Genomic DNA, 18,871 nt, shown 5'->3' with positions numbered 1-18,871 from the left:
TTTGAATTTCTATAATTATTCTTATCTTATATAGATACAAAGAATATATTATATGTAACAAAAAAAGATCTTATTTTTTTTAATTTAACTTTATTAATTTAAATTCAGAATCAGAAATTATAATGAATTAAATTAGATATAATTTTTAAATATAGAAATATAGAACATAAAAGGAAAAATTTGGTAGAATAACATATTTTTCTTGTTTTCTCTCCAACTACTTATTGTTCTACTATCTTTATCAGTAGTAGAAGGTAAAGAAGTGTTATTGTCGGTATAAAGAATATTTTCTTCCTTATCGATTGTAAATTTCAAAGAAAAGTATTTATCGGTAAATTTTAAATAATAAAGAATCTTTTCGTATATACATATACAAAGTGGATATAGAAAATTATTAAAATATATGAAAATATAAATTTTACTTGATAAAATATAATTAAATATCTTTTACACATAAATGTAAGTACAATAAAACACTAGTCTATATAGTTTTAAATAATTAAGTTAGAGATCAAGCAAAATTATTAATTTAGGAGATGTAAATTCTTAAAGAAATATTGTACCTATAATATTCCTTTGACATTTTCCATTGCTTATTGACCTTGAGCTTGACCTTGGATGAGAAGAAGTAGTTATAAGAAGTAGTATGAAGATAATCATGTTGAACGAGCCCTGACCTAACCTATTCTAGGCTATGTCTCCGTTCTTTATATACAGACAAAGCCTAGGAGAGGCTAAATCAAGTTACTCTGTCCCCTAGTCAAGTCATTTAATTATATTGTCATTTGATAAATTTTGCAACATGAATTTCTCTCACGTATTTTTTATGTTTAATATATGAATTAATTTATTGTAGAAGTAACTTTTTAAGAATATCTTCTCTTTTTTATTCTAGTCACATTTTGCTTTTAAATTTAAACAAATAATTGTTTAATTAAAATTTGTTATTTATTTTTTTTTTTTTTATGCCATGCAGCCATAAAGGAAAAGTCAATCTTGCTGGCATATGAAGTTTTTTCGAAGGAACTCTTTTTACGACAGTGCTTCGGACGGCACAAAGAAAGCGTGTCATGCCTAAAAATACGCAAGGCACGCAGGTAGATGTGAAGAGGTCGTAGGGACTGGGAGGGAATAAAAAAAAAGCAAAGGAATTGCACAAGAGCAGCGATTTGGTATTCAAATCGCTAGGCATGTTCCCGCCTCTCTCGTGGCACAGGACCTCCTCCTCCTGTAGCAATAATACGAAGGTCTCTGTTTAAATGTTTTCATTGCTTGTTCTTCCTCCACCTTCACTTCTTCTATCTTTTGCTCCTCCTCTCTGTTCCTTCTCGTTCTTTTCTCAAGTCGTCTCTTATTGTTAAATATTTTTCTTATCATATTTTTTATTTTGGATTATTTTATTGTTTTATTTTTTTCTTTTTTAATATATATTTTTTTATATATTTCATTATGTGATAAATGAGAAAGAATAAAAAAAAAAAACAATATTCAGTCGAACACTTTTATCGATGCTTTTACAATATAATTTCAATATTTATTGCAGGAGGAATTCGGTCAACTGTTTAATTCACATTGATATTAAATTACTCGTTCACTTCCAAAGAGAAACGTCCTCGAGAAACTTCAATGCGAGAACCAACAGAGGCGTGGAGACTTTAACGACCGCACGTGCAATGTCTGACTAGCACGGTTACATAAAGTCAGAATCATCGACAAAGGCTTGGTTATTTCGTGTTTCCGAATGTTTCACTTTCTCCTGTGGCATCCGTATGCTTCGGAATGAAGCTGTTCCATATCCAAGAATTAAAATATCGACGTTTCATCGTAATTACAATGTACACGATCGCTCAACCGGATACTAAATGTTCACCAGGGTAAAAACTTTCTTATTCATTTAAAACTGGAGCATTTCACATCGGACAAACTTATGAATATTAATGTATCGAATCTGTTGCACTCGTGGCAAAATTATTATCGCATGTTTTTCGAAATCAAATAGAATTAATAACGATTTCCCACTTAGATTAACGTCACGCCAATAAAGATTTGTAAATACATCCTGTTCATTGTGAAATCTCTTCAACAATCCAGGGTTTTCCCGCGTGTCATCGCACATTACACTGATATCAGAAACATCACAGACAATAGCACGCGAAACGGTCAGGCAGAGGAACGGTCATTTATGTGATTGAACGAAAGAAATCAACCACATAGTCGGGAAAGACAACGAAAACTCACGTGTCTTTCGAAAGATAAAATGTGAGGAAGCGGTTAACGAAAACAGTGATTGGTATACGTGGCACCGGATTGGCCTGTGGCATACCTTGACAACACGCACGGTATGTGCGCACATCGGCAACCTGTGCACCCACTAACCACTAACCGCCGAACCACGGGAGGCCAAGGTGTGCGCGCGCCAGGATAATATATGTATCTATGTGCGTTAACCACGTGAGAGCGGCCAGCATCTTTTCTTGGGGTCTCTTAGGTGGGGACTTAACCTATGGACTGCTCTTTGTCTCTATCTTTCTCTTGCATGAACCTTGAATCCTCGCAAAATCGCTAGAACTTTTTAATATATCAGTGAATTTCTGAATGCAATCGCACAAATTTTCATTTTTCAGAAATCATTCCATTTTTTTTAAGTCATTAATTCAACACTGTAAAAAAAAGAAGGTTCGAATTCCTTTTGCAAATTTCTTCTCCTCTTTTTGCTTTTTTAACAAATTGCATTGTCTGGAGAAAAACAATTTCTTAATAGAAATAAAAGGCAACGTCTATAAATAGATTATCTTGGTCTGTTTGATCTATAAATGGAGACCTATTTTTTTTTCATACCAAAATATAACTGTAACCGAGATGTCGTTGTATTTGTTTACTTAGTACATTTCCTCGCGCAGTTAGTGTCGTTTTTTACTTTCATTATTGTACTACCATTTAATCAACATGGTAGTTAGTATCAGTGTCTCGTTTGCCAAGGTAGGCGCTTACTTTTTTATTCGCCACCCCGTAGACGGCGAGTTCTCACTCAACATTCCCGGCAATCTCTGATCGACGAGTTTTTATGAAGGTCGTACGAACTACGTGAGTCTACCCACTTATCCAGCTGCATCGCTAATATAAATGTTTATGCTATTTGTGATTGCGTGAAATGTGCGAAAAATGGATCAAAATTATGCACATTATATATAATATAATACATATATAACATGTTAAATGTTAAAATATACCGTAAAAATAATAAACAATTGAAAGCAATAATAATTTTACCAAATTTTAATTATTACATATCTATGTTTTCAATTTTTGTTATTCGATTTTCAAAAAAATCAAGAAACTCAAATTTGTGAAACATCATAATGTTCTCCAAAGTGTAGATAGAGGGACGGTTGGACAAGACATAGATGCTCAAAGAAGTTGTAATTTGATAGCAATAATTGTGATCTTTTGAAATAATAATATTTGAATGAATTTTCAATACAACAATTTCAACGTTTATCATTTTTCTGAATAAAATTTTTTAAAATATGAATATAATAATTGCATGAGATAACGGCCAACTGAGTTAATGTTAAACATTATTCGTTAATTAGACATATTCGTTTCAGGAATAAGCATTCCTATTAGGTATAGAAAACCTGTTTATTCGTTTGACAGAATGTCGGATTTGTAACAAGAAATTTTATTTTACAATTGACAATATTTCGAATTCTCATTTGCAACTTTGAAGATGAAGATGGCGGCGGACTACGGTAATTTATTAACTAGTCCAGCAAGTCAAACCTGTTGGTTCCCTGCTGATGTGTTTTGCTTCTCGTGTCTGAACGCGAAGTACTGGAGTTCTTTGATATCTTTCTATAGAAAACTGTTTCTTAATTCTTACTATTTTAACGATCTCTTTTTGCAGATCCATTTATCATTTCATTTGTACCGAGTTATCCTCTTATTCAGAATTTTCTCTTATTGTATATGGGCTGACAATATCGGAGCTTTTCTACTTCACAATATATGCGTGGTATATATGCGTATAATTTCAATTTATTTTTACCAAAATAATCTTTTTGTTTTATCCACAATCCTCGGATCAGCAAAATTTTTACATTCTTGTTTTTTCGTTACCACAGATCTACGATATTATACTACACTGTCAATCTAAAAAATTTAAAAAATAATAATTATGCCGATACATATTTTCTCATAGAAATATAATTAAAAAGAAGATCATAGTATCAAAGGCGAAAGAAAATTGCAAAATGGAATATCCTAGCGGATATGATTTTTTGTAAGTTGTTTATATTTAATTCATTATACATACATACATTTCTTTATAATACATATTGTTTAATATTGTAAAAAAATACACGATATAATTTCAAAACGTTTATTTGGATTCCATAGATTCTTCTGTTGCGCTCTTGGCTCTTAACGGTTCGATATTATGCCAGTACTGTGATTCGTAATGGCGAGCAGCCAGCGGGTAGGAAATTCTCCAGCAGTGATGTAAAAAAAGTAGTGCCCGGGGACATTTTTTTATCACGATGCTACGAAGTCTCCCTTTCGTAACTATACATATTAAAATAAACTATTTTATCTTTTAATTCTTATATTTATATTCAATTAATTAAATTCAATTAATAATCTGTTATTCGCTTTTTTATGAATCCTTAATATTTATATGATTTATTAACTATTATGATCTATTAATATCGCATAAACTTGGTATCTTGGTTATATTAATTTAGTAAAAGTATCAGTATTTAATCGACGTTTATTTGAAAGTCTACTATGTATGCAGATGACCCTGACATTTACGCTGATGCATTTCACGTGTGCTACGCGTATGTTGAACACTAACTGTTATTCACATCGACGTGCTCTGTCTGCAACACAGCTTCGAAATGAGTTGGTCTCTTGTATAATATTGCTTGTTTAATTTCGATGCAAACTACAAGTGCATCGTTTTTGTACTCTTCGTCACGTTGTATTATTCACGATAAGAATATAATCACGATAGAGTTATCAAAGAGTAGTGCAATTTAAAAAACTATACAATTTAATGTTTTGTATTTAATAAGGATGTTAAAGGAATCGAACAATTCTCTCGTTGGTGTATTCATGTTTGCATATCTCTATCGGTGTATTGACATTAGCGCGACGAAAACGAGTAAGGAAGCCTGTTTAACGTACAAATATTGAGAAGCTACTAGATTCCTCTTACGCTTCGTATAACAGTCATGACGATAACGATTCATGAAAAATCATGAATATTAATTATAACATTTATCAAATGTCTGAAACTTTAATTTAAAAAGATCCATACCATCAATTTTAAATTGGAATTAGCTAAATACACAAATGCTTGCAATTTTGGCTTATTTTCTTCTAAAAAAAAAAAAAAAAGAAAGAAAATAATGTATCGAATTGAATCTGTTTCGTAATATATGAATTTTATGCAAAAATTTCGAATAAATCTTAACTTGATTCAAATGCAGAATAGCTTTTACGTATTAATAGATTAATTGCAATAAAATATGTTTTACAAGAATTAAATCTTCAAAAGATAAAATTGTACAAATAAAATTAAATGTTATATTTATATTGCATTGATATAAAAAAAATTTACAACAATCTACAATTACAAAAATCTAAAATTTTATTTAAGATTGATGCTTTGAGAATTGAATGTTTAACGGATTGTTCTTGTCCAGCTTTCTTTTTTCTTATCTCTATCATCTTTTTTCTTCTCTTCGATAAACTTGTTTTTAATCTATTAATTAGTAATTACATGTATACGTCAATGCAAATAATTTTACTATTTTAATAATTGTTATTATTTAATATTTACATATATGTTTATATATATTATTATTTGTAAAAATATAAATATGATATACATACAAAAATATATTAAAAAAGAAAAAAATCTAAATCCAAAACTATTTTTCTGAAAATTATTCTATTATTTTTATAATAATTAATCGTTTAAATTAATCAACTTCATCGTTACCTGTAAAACTTCTTAGCTGGAATTACAATGCAGTGACCTTGGGATATTGTAGATGAAGCGTGAAGATGTTTAAACCGCATTGAAGGTCATCAACAAGGACATCTATCCTTTTGAATCAATTATGGCCATAAGAAAAATGAAAAATATATATATAAATACGCTTAAAGATACAAGTTTCAATCTTTAACTTTTTATGTGAAGTGAAATTTTTAATATATTTTATCATGTATAATATAGTAATGAAAGATATTTTTAAAGGATTAACTATCTTTGATATTAATACCAATGTTAAATATCATTGTTATTTCCATCAAATTAATTTATCCAATAACTTCTAGTAAAATTGATCACACCTCTTGTGAGCTCGTAAACGTGGGCGTAAACTTTTCAATAAAGTCAGTCTCGTTCGGATTCTTGAACGCGTGTATTGGGATCAATGACACGCCCGCAGATTCCCTGAGGTATACTCTAAGAGCTACGTAGAGGCATCCTGTAGAATTCCAACCACCTTCCTCGACTTCACAGCAGGACCTACTGGTTTCTATTTATATACCGCACGAGACCTTGCAGCTTACAGCTTACGCGCTTACGGACTCGGTTCTCGATCTGTATAAATTTCTATCGTAACTATCATTGTTATAAAAAATGATTATTTAATTTTTTAATTCTTTATGCATTTAGCAAATTTTATACTTATATTAGTTAATGTTAATCATTATTTTATATAGCAATACATATAATATTTGATATGTAATATCGTCATATCAAATATTTTTTTTTATGATAAAAAAAAAAATTTTTTATAAAGTATATTATTATATACTTTTTTTCTAGATTTATTTTTGAATGTCTAAGTAGTATTTAAATATATTATACATATATATCAAACATAATAAAATTATATTTAAAAAATTATATTTAAAAAAATATTCAAAAGTGATTTTAGTAGAGTATGGAAATACGTTATTAAATCAAATATGGTAAGTAAATGATATCAATTTATATAGTATTGCAATTGATATAGATTTATTTTTTGTTTACGCGGAATTATTTTTCTACCATAGTGTATCTTCGAAATAGTAATAATAGTAAGAAAAAAATTATACATTAAATTTCCATTCATATTATATCAATATTTATTATAGATTATGTTTATAAGATGAAAAAATACAAAATATGAAGATATATCAATATTATATATATTTGTATTTATTACAATAATAATATGTTTATTTAAAATTTGACAATTGATGACGCCATCTATTATATAAATTGTTTACTATTGGAGATATTGAAGTGTTATCGCAAGTGTTATGCTAAAATATTAACGTGCAATTTTTTTACAGAAATTTTTAAACTTTAAAAAATATGGGTGATGGAATTTCAGAAATTTTTAATTCTTTTCAGGACTATTTAAATAACGAAGAAGAATTGCGAGAGGTATATATTAATATATTATATATATTAAAATTAAGTCAAAATAATGTAAATGTCAAATGATTGTAATACTATTTTAACAGTTTTTTTAAACATCACATTATCTTATTTAGTTTTCAATAAATTATTTCATAATTATAAATAATATGAATTATTTTTTATCAAATACTTCTTTTGTTAATTTCATAAACATTTTAGGTTAGAATATATTGACATATCACATCGTTAATTTTTTAAAATAGTCAATTAATAGTAATTAAAAATATATTATATGTGAAGAAAATTAAAATTATTTTTTTTTTTGTGCCAAAGGAAATCCGTGCTATTGTAAAAAATCTTGAAAAAAGTGCCAGAGATATTCTGATGATATTGCAAAATATTCATAATGAAAATAACATGGAAGAAAACATAAGTATGTGTGTCTAATTAATTATAAAACTACTAAAATATTTTATTATTTTTTTCCCATTTATAGTTGTATCTCAATATTGTGCAACATCAAGAGAATTATTTAAAGATGTACGTAAAAACTATATAAGACTTGCAGAAGTTGTACCAAGAGATCAATATTATAGATTTCATGATCAATGGCGTTTTGTTACACAAAAATTATGTTTCTTAGCTTCCTTAATAATATATTTAGAAATTAAAGTTTTGGTTACCAAAGAAACTGTTGCAGAAATATTAGGAGGTATGTAATTGTTTAAATAAATTTTATTTTATTTTTATTTATATATTTTATTCAAAATTGATAATATGTATTTGTAGTTAAAAATAATAGAGAAGATGGTTTTCATTTGGATTTAGAAGATTACTTAATGGGTTTACTACAATTGTCTGCTGAATTGGTAAGTATATCATGCAATACTATATTATCATTATTCATTCAAATATTATATTTCAGAGTCGTTTTGCTGTAAATAGTGTTACTAATGGTGATTATAATCGACCTATAGAAATAGCACGTTTTGTAAATGATTTAAATGCAGGTTTTAGACTTTTAAATTTAAAAAATGATTCTCTACGAAAACGTTTTGATGGCCTAAAATATGCTGTTAAAAAAGTGGAAGAAGTAGTTTATGATCTTACAATACGAGGTTTGAAACCATTTTCAAGTCCAGTTGTTCAAGAAACAGAATAATTATTTTTTCAAAAAATATTTTTTAATAATAATATATATTATAATATATATTATAATAAATTATTAAAATAGTTATTTTATAAATCATAAAATTATGTTTAATAAGTTTAGTTAAGTTTATATTGTATTAAAAGTATTCAAAACTTTGATAGAAAATTTCTACATATTATTAAACTATTTATATTTAATAACCTTCTACTAAATTTACTTTATTCAACAATGTTTCACCTTTGATATATTTCTCATAATTTTGAATAAAAAATTTCACAACATCTTGAGCGCGAGATATACCTGAGATATGTGGTGAAATAGTAACCTATATAAAAATATTTAATTAGTTAAAGCTGGATTTAATTTTAACTAATACTAATATTTATGCTTTATTATAATATTACCTGTGGTAATGTCCATAATTTACTTTTTTTTGATAATGGTTCTTCTTCAAAAACATCCAAAATTGCTCCTAAAATCCATTGTTGCTCAAGAGCATGTAATAAATCTGTTTCTTTAATAATTGTACCTCGACCTATATTGATAAAAACACTGCCCCGATTTTGACAACTTTGTAATACATTTCCATTTAATAATCCTAAAGTATTAGGTGTAGATGGTAAAACATTAATAATATAGTCACAGTTTGTTAGTATTTCAGACAGATATGCAGTTGTTCTATGTTCATCAAGATAATTTAAATTTTCTTTAAGTGGTGTTCTTGACATTCCCCATACAGTTGCTCCAAATATTTTTAATTTTTCTGCAACTATAAAAATTGCAAGTTTTATATAAAATAAATAAAACTATTATATTTTATATTATTATAAAATAAATAATTACTTGATTTGCCAATATTTCCTAAACCTAGAATACCTACAGATAAGTCACAAATAAGTCTATGATCAGAAATTTTTCCATCTTTCATCCATTGGTTGTGTTTTTGATTTTGATATTGCTGCTTTTGATTACGTTCAAAATTAAAAATGTGTGCTATCACATATTCAGATATAGCTAAACCAAAAGATTTATCTGAGAAGCGTGTAATAGAATAATTAATATTTTTATCTTTTAAATTTGAAGCTAATGGTTCAATACCAGCCCATGTTGTTTGTACCCACTTTAAAGATGGTAATTTATTTGTATATGGTAAAAATAAATCGCAATCAGTTATCAATATATCTGCATTTTGTAATTTTGATAATGTATCATATTTATCTGAAATGAAAGAAATTCAATTTCTAATCCATCGAAAAATATATTCATAAATATATTATATAATAAAACTATATAAAATCAAAAAAAAAGGTTTTTATAAATAATTTTTGAAAATTTTGCAGTAAAATATTAAAAAAAACTATAATATGTAAATCGTAATGTAACTATATTCAAAGAACGTGTTAGGAATTTAAACAGGGTGAGTTTTCCGCCAATAACTAAATCTCAAATGTGCAAATATAGTATTCGGAAAAACGTAGTAATAAAAGTGCGTTTAAACACGTGCTTGCTAGTTTTGTGAGCCGAAGATATTCGAGCTCATTAGTATGAAAGAAAGTGTATGTCAAAAGTAATACCTGGCGAAACGTCAAATATCATTAAGTTTGGAAGTTGCATTTGAAGATGGTAAGATAACCTAGGAATCGTGGACAGAATTGCAATATTCTGCGCCATATCAACACGTGCGAATATGATCTAACTTCAATAAAAGGTTTTTTTTATTAAATAAAACACACAATATTTAACTGTCGTTAATATTAATTTTAAAGTAATATAATTGATACCTGTCATTAGATTTATTGCTTCGATATATTGCATCAATTCATCTAACCTACATTTCTTGTAGAACATAAGGGAATTTTTTGTAAATATTAATATGTATATTTTTTCATTTACATTTCAATTCTTTTCATTAATTTTCATAATATAATAATATAATTATTACTTAAATTTCTCTAATTTTCTTTATTTTAACACATAAATATATTATCTAAGAAAATTTAAATGGAATATTTTTTTATATTATGAAATGTTAAAATGCGTTAGAAGAATATTTAGTTAAACTAAATTGTGTTTTAATTTTAATATTGATATTGTAAATTAAAACAATAAATAATGTCATTTAATAAAATTAATTAATTTTCAATTCTTGTATTTCATGAAAAATTTAAAATTTGAAATATCCTCACATATGCGACGCTTGCGTAAATTATAGGTACTTAAAATACAAAACACATACTTATCTTATAATAATAACAAAAAATTCTTATTAAGTTTAATTAATTCTCAATCTTTTTACTATTTAATTATTAATGTAACAGATATAAATATATACCATAGTTATCATATTTTTGAAATTTTCATAACATAATGAAAAAATGTTAACTTAAAGTGAAAAATTATTAAATGTATTTTTTTAATTGGAATCTTATAAATATTTTTTAATAATATGATTTAGTTAAAAATTTTTTTTCATATATAAACGAAATATAAAACGATATAGGTTAAAGAAAACTATTACTTAGATGTCGTCAAATAATTAACATATAAACATAACACGTGTTTTCAAAAACTTTCAAAATCTAAATACAGCATTTAATTTTATTGTTAATATAAACAATCAATATCAACAAATATTTTTAAACAAATTTGATTCCATTGATTTTTGAATTTTATGATAATCCTAGGTAGTGTGAACGAGACTTGTATTGAGGGGAAATGCTAAGCGTCCAATAGACGCTCGTGAGTCGACCGGTGGCGGTAGCAAGCCGATTCCCGCGCGGCGCACGTCGCATCGCGGAACTGCTCGAGCTGAACGTGTTAAATGGCTGTGCGTCGGCCATGATGGCTTTGAGCAGGGACCGTGTCACGCAAACATGTTTTCGAAGTGATATATCTCGTTTGGTGACTGAGTGACCGTGTTCCAGCGCGATGGCCGGAGAACGATGAGGCCCTGAGCGCTCTCTGTGCCGGGTATTACGGCCGCAGGGCCCCCAACCAGGCCCAGTCAGGTTCACGTTCCCTAAGTCCGAGGCCCGAGCCGATCCGACTGGCCTCACGGTTCGACACCAGCCAACTCGGTTGTCAACACGCGAACCAGCCGCAGGATGAGCAAGCTGTCGTTCAGGGCCCGTGCCCTGGACGCTTCCAAACCCATGCCGATTTATATGGCCGAGGAATTACCGGATTTACCAGATTACTCGGCCATTAATCGTTCTCTGCCCCAAATGCCCAGCGGCATGGAAAAGGAGGAGGAATGTGTAAGTCGAACGTTCAGCCTTCTTCCAGCATGTTTCCCCTGTCCGCCATCTTACTCTCAGGCGCATCTTCGTAAACAACCGGCAGATGGCACCTTTCTTATCATTATTATGTATAGAAATTCCTTATATTTATTGTTAAACGTAATTGATAACATTATTTTTTATGTTATTGTTATTCTTTATACTTTTATATATCTTGTTACACCATTATTGCCAGTTGTCAGCTTCATATATCAAATTAATGAGAGAATCAAAATAGATGTTCCAACGTTGCTATTCAACGTATAAGAATTTTTAATTTTTAAGCTTTTTCAAGTTAAAATGTTATATTTCTTTACATATATATCTTGCAATATAATTTTTGAGCAATAATTGTTCTAATTCCTTTCTCAAATATATAAACAATAAGCGATTAATTATACATTGTTTGTTGGATTATCAATATTATATTAATCTATATTATCCATATTTTATATTATTATTAATTCATTATTAATATGTTAAATGAATAATATATTAAATGAAAAAATGACAATGATATATATATATATATATATATTGAAATATAATATAGTTTTATTTAATGGATTATATTATTAAAGATTTATTTTCTGTTTTACTTTTGCATTTTACATATATTTCATTTGCTTTTATTGACATATATTCTATATATATTTTTACAAATATATTATTGATAATATATTATTAAACATTGTTATATATTATATTTAAATGTGATACATCATTTTTCTTATTCTTTTTACAGTAATATATGTAAAAGTAAAAATTTTAACTGGTTTTTCAAATTATATATTATTTATTGCATTAATTGTTTACATAGGAACATCACTTGCAAAGAGCAATATGCACGGGTTTAATCATTCCTACCCCTGAAGTAACTGATTTAACAGATGTAGAAGCTTATGATAAGATATATCCAGCTGATTATAAGCTACCTCGTCAACTTATACATATGCAGCGTAAGAAAATATAATAAATTAAGTTTAATATTCAATAATTAATTATATTTGTAATATTAATAATTTAATAATTATGTGGAATTTTTTTAAAGCTTTTGCAATGGAACAAGATATTCCGGATTACGATATGGATTCTGAAGATGAAAAATGGGTTGCAATACAAAGCCGTAAAATGGATTTGACTCCACTTCAGTTTGAAGAAATGATGGATCGCTTGGAAAAAAGTTCAGGACAAACTGTAGTCACTCTTAATGAAGCTAAAGCACTTCTGAAAGAAGATGATGATTTAATTATTGCTGTGTTTGATTATTGGCTAAATAAACGTCTTAAAACAGTAAGTTTTTACATATTATAAATTTTAATTTGTGTAATTGTGTAATAGATAATTAATGATAAAAATTTATTAATATGATCACATGATGTTTTCTTTTTTCAGCAACATCCTTTATTATTAACAGTAAAAACAGAACATCGGTTTGGTTCAGCTGCCAATAATCCTTATTTAGCGTTTAGACGTAAAACGGAAAAAATGCAAACACGTAAAAATCGCAAAAACGATGAAACTAGTTACGAAAAAATGCTGAAGCTCCGTAGAGATCTTAGCAGAGCAGTTACCCTTTTCGAAATGGTTAAAAGAAGAGAGAAAACCAAGCGAGAACATTTACATCTTACAATTGAAGTATATGAGAAAAGGTGTGGAAATAATCTTCCAAACCTTTTGTATTTTCCTCTAGAAAAACTAGACTTTGAATTTTATATAATTAAAAAAACTGTACAGATATCAAGCACAAGACTTTAATGGGCAAATATTGGCGGAAGTATCGGCATTGAAGACACCGAGACCTGCTTTTGCTCCACTGTTTACAAATCAATTTGGTGTTCATCAAAATTGGGCGAACAAAGTTTGTAGTAAAGTAAGTATTTTTAATATATTTTTTTCTTCGTATAATTTTTATATAATTATTATAATAATGATATATTTTTTGTGTTATTGATATATTTGATATTGTTTATTTTAGGATGAAGTAGTACCCAGAAAAGAAAAAAGACAATACAAGAAAAGGAAACATAAAACTGATAGTAGAGGAGGAAGTTTGGAAGATAATGGTGTACGCAGTGGAACAGGTAGCGGAGGTGGTCGAGGAAGTCGGCCTAGTGTTCTTGGAGGCGGGCTGGACCCGCTAATAAGCTCAGATGAAGATGGTCCGCTTCCATCACATTCACATTCTCAGCCCTCAGTTCCCTCGGATCGCGATGATGAAGACATCGCTGATGAGGGACAATTCGCTTTCCGACGAAATAGAAATAGCACTTATCTACCAGTGAGTGCTGTTCTCTGTTAAGTTCTCCCAAATTTTTCTTTTTTACATATGGTTTTTTACAAACAGATGTAAACCAAATGTTATGTGGATTTAAAACAGGATTTTTTTCTAATTTTATGCGAGCTATATTATTTAATATATCATGGATGTCAATGAAAATCGTCGTGAATTATATTAAAAGTGTGGAAATAGTCTTAAAGTTCTTTTTTTCAGGATTGTAGATATAGAGCTTTTCTCTTTGCAGCCTGTATCAGGTGGATTTGGAAATTGGCCTTGGTGTGATAAAAACGAAGGGGGCATGGCTGATAAGAAGTATAGGTTTGCACTGACCAGCATCAGCAAACCCGTACCAAAATGTATTGGTTTTGCGCGACGGCGAATTGGTCGGGGTGGCAGGTATATTTAAATTTATAAAAATTTTATGTTTATATAAAAATAACATTTTTTAATAATATTATTTAATATTTAATTTCAGAGTAATATTGGACCGTTGTTCAACTGATATGGATGATATGTGGTCTTCTTTAGACTTCACGATACACCAACCAAAACGGGAACCAGTGGATTCCGATACAACTGCCACATCAACAACTTCAGTCAAGAAAGAGTGGTATATTAAACAACAAATAGAAATTTCATTTCAGAATAAAAAAATAATCTATTAATTTATTAATTCATTTATAATATAGGTTACACTTCCGACCAAAGACTCCACCTGTGTCAGTGCATAGTCCAAGTGAAGAAAGTAGTGATACGGACTCAGATATAGAGCCAATATTGACTCAATCAAAACCGCTTCCATATCCGTTCCCGCCTGAAGCAACATCTATTTGTGTGGAAGTAGAACCTGATCGTGCAGGAGATGAACCACCCTTTACATCAGAATTTAATATTGCTGATTATTTCTCGCCGGATACTGTATCGGACTTTGATCTTGCCGTGGCAAGTATCACTAGTAGTGCGTGTATTAGTGGACTGTCGGACAATAACTCTAACGATACGCGGACAGACGAACTGGGCAGTTCACACTTTGTTGTGACTCCGCTACCTAGTAGTCTTTTTGCACAGCCTGCAACACAGCAGAGTCGGCCTCAGTGCAGTGGTAGTGGTTTTAGTGTTGTAAATACTTCTACAAGTTCTATAGTCCCGTCGTCTTTCTCATGTACAATCAATCAACCGACGACATCAAATGCAGTATCTACGCAATGCGCAAATGCTGCAATCGAGACACAATCGAATCAGTCTAAACAGCAACAACACAGACAATTACCAAACAACAGCAGTCCTGTTTCCATTCTGTCTAAATCCTTGACTAGTCCAACGAATAATAGGAATGGCGGCAGCTGTGGCAGTGGTAGTGCTGGAGTTAGAGTGTTTAGTGCAAGTACCACAACTAGTGGAACAATTACAAACTTTGGCAATGGACATCAAAATGGACCATTGCCTCATATAAATAACTCTAATAATCTTTCAAATAGCACTCATGTCGTGAATAATCAGTCAACAATAGTTCTGCCACAAAAACATCCGCCGTCCAATCTGCTACCTGGCTTGATCGCACAGAGCAAATTGGCGAGTCTTGCAAGGCAGCAACAACAGACGCAAAGTCAAGCGTCTACGCAACAAATCCCAACGTCCGGGGAAATTACGCTTAATAGTAATAGGTAAATATTTGTATATCTAATATTTGCAATGTATATATATATATATATATTTTTTTAAATATTTTATATAAAAATATATATTATCAAAAATTCCATATTTAATTATAGTGAAAATATGGATATGAAGGTGGATGGAGTGGAAAGTGCGACTTGCGATGGTAAACCACAGCAACAGCAACTTGTACGAGCAAATAAAACAAATTCATTAGCGATGGAAGTGACATGATGCCTGCTATCGGCACCCCTGTTGCCGCCAATACGTCACTGGGGGCTTCGCTAATTTTATCTTCGCTAACTTTATCTATGTCTGTCTACCTTTTGGAGACTGAACATACTACGTGCTCGTTAATACAAAAAACGGTACGGCTTGATTCGATTGCAAAAATACTCTGATCAGTTGCCTGTTATGGCGATGACAATGGAAATGTCAATTCTATTGCAAATACTATGTTATTTTGAGATCACAAAAGAGTTAAACTCTAATTCATTTCTCGTTTGTTTCCTTGCTAATTGAACAACATTATTATTCAACATAGTCAGTGTTTCATTAAATCTTCACAAAATCAGTTCATTCTATTTTTTTTTTCCTGTATATTAAATTTAACATTGATTTCGGGCTACTGTTATGTTTCTTCATTTCGTAATATAAATATTTTCTTAAATGTTAATAGATGAATATTGAAATAATGTAATATATATATTTATAATAATATATATATATGTATTCTCTGTTTTTTAAAATAAAAAAATAGTTTTGTTCAATGCAAGGAAACTTTTATATTTAACAGAATGATAACTTTATTTTTTATCAAAAACTTGGCAGAACTCCTTTGTCATCTTTTTACTCATATGCAAATGATACTGTTGGAACATCTGTAATAAACTAAAATTAAATTACAAGCTTTCTCAGACACAGCATTAATTATTTTTATTGCAGAAATATTATATAGAGAGTTATGTTTGAGACTTTTTCTTTTAGAGGTTTCAAAAATTTTGTGCGTTCAATTTGGTATTCTTATTTTTGAAATAATCTAAAAGAAAATTAGTTATTAACAAATTAATTAATAACTAATTGTAAAAACTTAATTTTAAATTATTATTTTGCAATATGAAATCTCTAAACTTTTGGTAGATAATATTTCTGTGTACATTATGATTGTAAATTTTATTTAAAAAAAAATATATACTAGAAATAGAATAGATATTTTTCTTTAAAAAAATGTATAATACATCTTTTATAAATATTCTTAATACATTTTGTCTCAAATTAATTTGATGTATTATGGATTCGTATGTTTATTTCAATACTGTATATAAATTCAGTTTATATTTAAAAAAATATTCAATTTATTTCTTTACAGTAGTAATATGTTAGAAGATTTCAGGCTGTGAAATAATGAAACTATTATTAACAGTAATAATCTTTAAATTAGTATAATACAGAAGATTCTGATTATTTTATGGCTTAAAAGTCATGTATTTCTATTTTAATAACATATAATGAATTACAGTTAAATGTAAAATATGAAAGCAAATTGTAATGTTGCGTTTGAGAAGCTTGTACTACAAGAATCTATATTACAAACTGACAAGTTCGTGATATTATGTTAAGATTTAAAATATTTACAAAAAATACTTAAAAATTTTCACCTTTCATTTTAATAATTGCGAGTTATGAAAATAACAATGATTAATGAATTCATTTGCCATACAAAATATGAAAGAATCAATCAATCAATCAATCAAATTTTTTTTTTATAATGATATATTATATGTATTAATTGGCTTAAAAATTACTTATTTTGTGCAAAAATTGGCAATAAAGTAATATATCATTAATTTTTTAAGTACTTTACAGTAAGGTTTAAGTAACATTATTTGTGAAAGTGGGTATAACTTATACATATATATTTATTCATACCAGTAGAATTCTGAAGATATAAAGTAAATATTAGAATATTAAATCTTTTTAAACTTTGTATAAGCAATTATTAGAGTCCTATTTAAATCAAATATATAATTTCACATTAATGAATTTTTACTATTATTGCTACAAAAATATTGTTTATGCATCTGTATTTTCCTGCAGTCAAATAGTTTTTGAAATCTACTGGTATAATTGTGTGAAAATTAAAAATTAAATATTTTGGCATTTATTCATACATAACCATATTCTTTTGATTTTTTCAGATAAAATTAAATTATCATTAGATAAAACCAACAAAACTGAAGTTAATCTGCATATATCTTTATGCGCATTATTATTTTCTTCTTAGTCTTTCTATATTATTTTCTTCGATTCTATCTAGCAATGTATGTGTTATATTAAAATATAAGAATTGAACAGAACATAAGTTAATAAGAAATATGATGATATTGTGAGATTCTAAAATGTTTTTATTTAAAAATTAATGATATGGAAAAAATAATTGTTTTATTTAAAAGAAAATACTTTCTACAATTATAATTTCATATTCTTGTGTGGCTAATAGGAATGATAAATGTAAAAAAAAAGTACATATAGTTACATAAAATAGATCGTTAAATATATGAGTTTTGGAATTGACGAAATTCAAGAGTATCTGTCGCATAATTTTTACTATTATTTTAAAACAATTTTATTCATTGTCTATTGTTTATTTGAAATTCGTAGGCACTGATCAAGATAAATATCTAAGCCTCTTGGACTGAAGATTTATAATTTAAGTTTTACAAACGGCCATGGCAGAGTATTTCCGATAGTCATTTTCCAGATTTAAAACATAATAATTTTTTCCAAGTATGCAATAAAAAATTCTTTCGCAAGCCGTAATACGAAATCAAGAGAAAAATAAAAATAATGGTGCAAATGTTGCAAATTTTAGAGAGACTTCATAAAATCATAATAAGAAACAAACAAAAGATATATTGTACATATAAAAATAATTACGCTTATTGTATCTCTTACTTTTAGGTAATTAACTAAAAAATAACTGTAATTAATGTTGTTGTGGTAGGCGCACAGCGATGTGTATGAAAATTTATGAATTCGAGACGATTTTAGAGGAGGAGTAATAAAGAAATTTTATCCTG

The 18,871-nt window shown here is 28.4% G+C and overlaps 4 protein-coding genes and 2 long non-coding RNA genes across 17 annotated transcripts in view; 4 read left to right on the top strand and 2 right to left on the bottom strand.

Moving 5' to 3' along the window:
- LOC100872535 (synaptic vesicle glycoprotein 2B) overlaps positions 1-2,488 on the top strand; it is a 13,728-nt gene extending 11,240 nt beyond the window's left edge. For 2 of the 3 annotated variants that reach the window (XR_015292339.1, XR_015292338.1), the window contains 2 exons: positions 977-1,247; positions 1,544-2,488. The gene's annotated coding sequence lies outside the window, so the exon portion shown is untranslated. The remainder of the gene's footprint in view (positions 1-976; positions 1,248-1,543) is intronic. The other variant, XM_086909266.1, reaches the window with a different exon arrangement.
- On the top strand, positions 1,781-4,643 carry LOC147657535 (uncharacterized). Of its 3 annotated transcripts, none has more exons than XR_015292342.1 (5): positions 2,868-3,084; positions 3,609-3,752; positions 3,908-4,015; positions 4,125-4,282; positions 4,399-4,643. It is a non-coding gene; the product is annotated as an uncharacterized LOC147657535 (long non-coding RNA). The 3 variants fall into 3 exon arrangements; XR_015292341.1 differs by having other exon boundaries at positions 2,952-3,084; positions 3,609-3,831; XR_015292340.1 differs by lacking the exons at positions 2,868-3,084; positions 3,609-3,752 and adding an exon at positions 1,781-1,874.
- On the bottom strand, positions 4,277-6,543 carry LOC116414621 (uncharacterized). Its single transcript, XR_004225152.2, has 3 exons — positions 6,361-6,543; positions 6,008-6,114; positions 4,277-4,563 (listed from the first exon to the last, which is right to left on the bottom strand). It is a non-coding gene; the product is annotated as an uncharacterized LOC116414621 (long non-coding RNA).
- trsn (translin) lies at positions 6,532-8,776 on the top strand. Its single transcript, XM_003694974.4, has 5 exons — positions 6,532-7,447; positions 7,757-7,856; positions 7,920-8,135; positions 8,213-8,292; positions 8,349-8,776. Exons 1-5 carry the CDS (start codon positions 7,376-7,378, stop codon positions 8,583-8,585), a joined length of 705 nt encoding a protein of 234 aa, XP_003695022.1. The 5' UTR covers positions 6,532-7,375; the 3' UTR covers positions 8,586-8,776.
- LOC100864050 (uncharacterized) lies at positions 8,586-11,300 on the bottom strand. 7 transcript variants are annotated; one of them, XM_086909275.1, is made up of 7 exons: positions 10,909-11,280; positions 10,358-10,412; positions 10,151-10,272; positions 9,675-9,794; positions 9,420-9,590; positions 8,981-9,345; positions 8,586-8,901 (listed from the first exon to the last, which is right to left on the bottom strand). In XM_086909275.1, the coding sequence occupies exons 3-7, from the start codon at positions 10,245-10,247 to the stop codon at positions 8,770-8,772; spliced, it is 885 nt and encodes a 294-aa protein (XP_086765401.1). In that variant the 5' UTR covers positions 10,248-10,272; positions 10,358-10,412; positions 10,909-11,280; the 3' UTR covers positions 8,586-8,769. The 7 variants fall into 7 exon arrangements, with proteins under 7 accessions (XP_086765401.1, XP_086765397.1, XP_086765396.1 ...); XM_086909271.1 differs by having other exon boundaries at positions 9,420-9,794; positions 11,095-11,300; XM_086909270.1 differs by having other exon boundaries at positions 9,420-9,794; positions 10,909-11,092.
- E(Pc) (Enhancer of Polycomb) lies at positions 11,142-18,871 on the top strand. 2 transcript variants are annotated; one of them, XR_015292337.1, is made up of 11 exons: positions 11,142-11,833; positions 12,675-12,813; positions 12,906-13,147; positions 13,250-13,506; positions 13,592-13,727; positions 13,833-14,135; positions 14,380-14,531; positions 14,611-14,745; positions 14,825-15,799; positions 15,908-16,159; positions 18,453-18,871. XR_015292337.1 is itself a non-coding variant. In XM_003694967.4 (10 exons), exons 1-10 carry the CDS (start codon positions 11,681-11,683, stop codon positions 16,023-16,025), a joined length of 2,610 nt encoding a protein of 869 aa, XP_003695015.1. In that variant the 5' UTR covers positions 11,142-11,680; the 3' UTR covers positions 16,026-16,710. The 2 variants fall into 2 exon arrangements, 1 of the variants encoding a protein (XP_003695015.1); XM_003694967.4 differs by lacking the exon at positions 18,453-18,871 and having other exon boundaries at positions 15,908-16,710.

The sequence above is a fragment of the Apis florea genome, unplaced genomic scaffold (genome assembly GCF_048593485.1).
Source record: "Apis florea isolate Af1SG1 unplaced genomic scaffold, ASM4859348v1 contig_3081_pilon, whole genome shotgun sequence".
Lineage (NCBI taxonomy): Eukaryota > Metazoa > Arthropoda > Insecta > Hymenoptera > Apidae > Apis > Apis florea.
This window is presented reverse-complemented; position numbering and strand designations above follow the sequence as displayed.

What these genes read in the sequence shown, in the direction of transcription:
- trsn (XM_003694974.4), top strand. Translation starts at nt 7,376, where the DNA reads ATGGGTGATGGAATTTCAGAAATTTTTAATTCTTTTCAGGACTATTTA. An exon ending in ACGAAGAAGAATTGCGAGAG is followed by an intron (nt 7,448 to 7,756) that starts GTATATATTAAT and finishes TTTGTGCCAAAG; the next exon opens with GAAATCCGTGCTATTGTAAA. An exon ending in TGTTGCAGAAATATTAGGAG is followed by an intron (nt 8,136 to 8,212) that starts GTATGTAATTGT and finishes ATGTATTTGTAG; the next exon opens with TTAAAAATAATAGAGAAGAT.
- LOC100864050 (XM_086909271.1), bottom strand. Translation starts at nt 10,247, where the DNA reads ATGGCGCAGAATATTGCAATTCTGTCCACGATTCCTAGGTTATCTTAC. An exon ending in AGGAAATATTGGCAAATCAA is followed by an intron (nt 9,346 to 9,419) that starts GTAATTATTTAT and finishes CAATTTTTATAG; the next exon opens with TTGCAGAAAAATTAAAAATA. An exon ending in AATTATGGACATTACCACAG is followed by an intron (nt 8,902 to 8,980) that starts GTAATATTATAA and finishes ATTTTTATATAG; the next exon opens with GTTACTATTTCACCACATAT.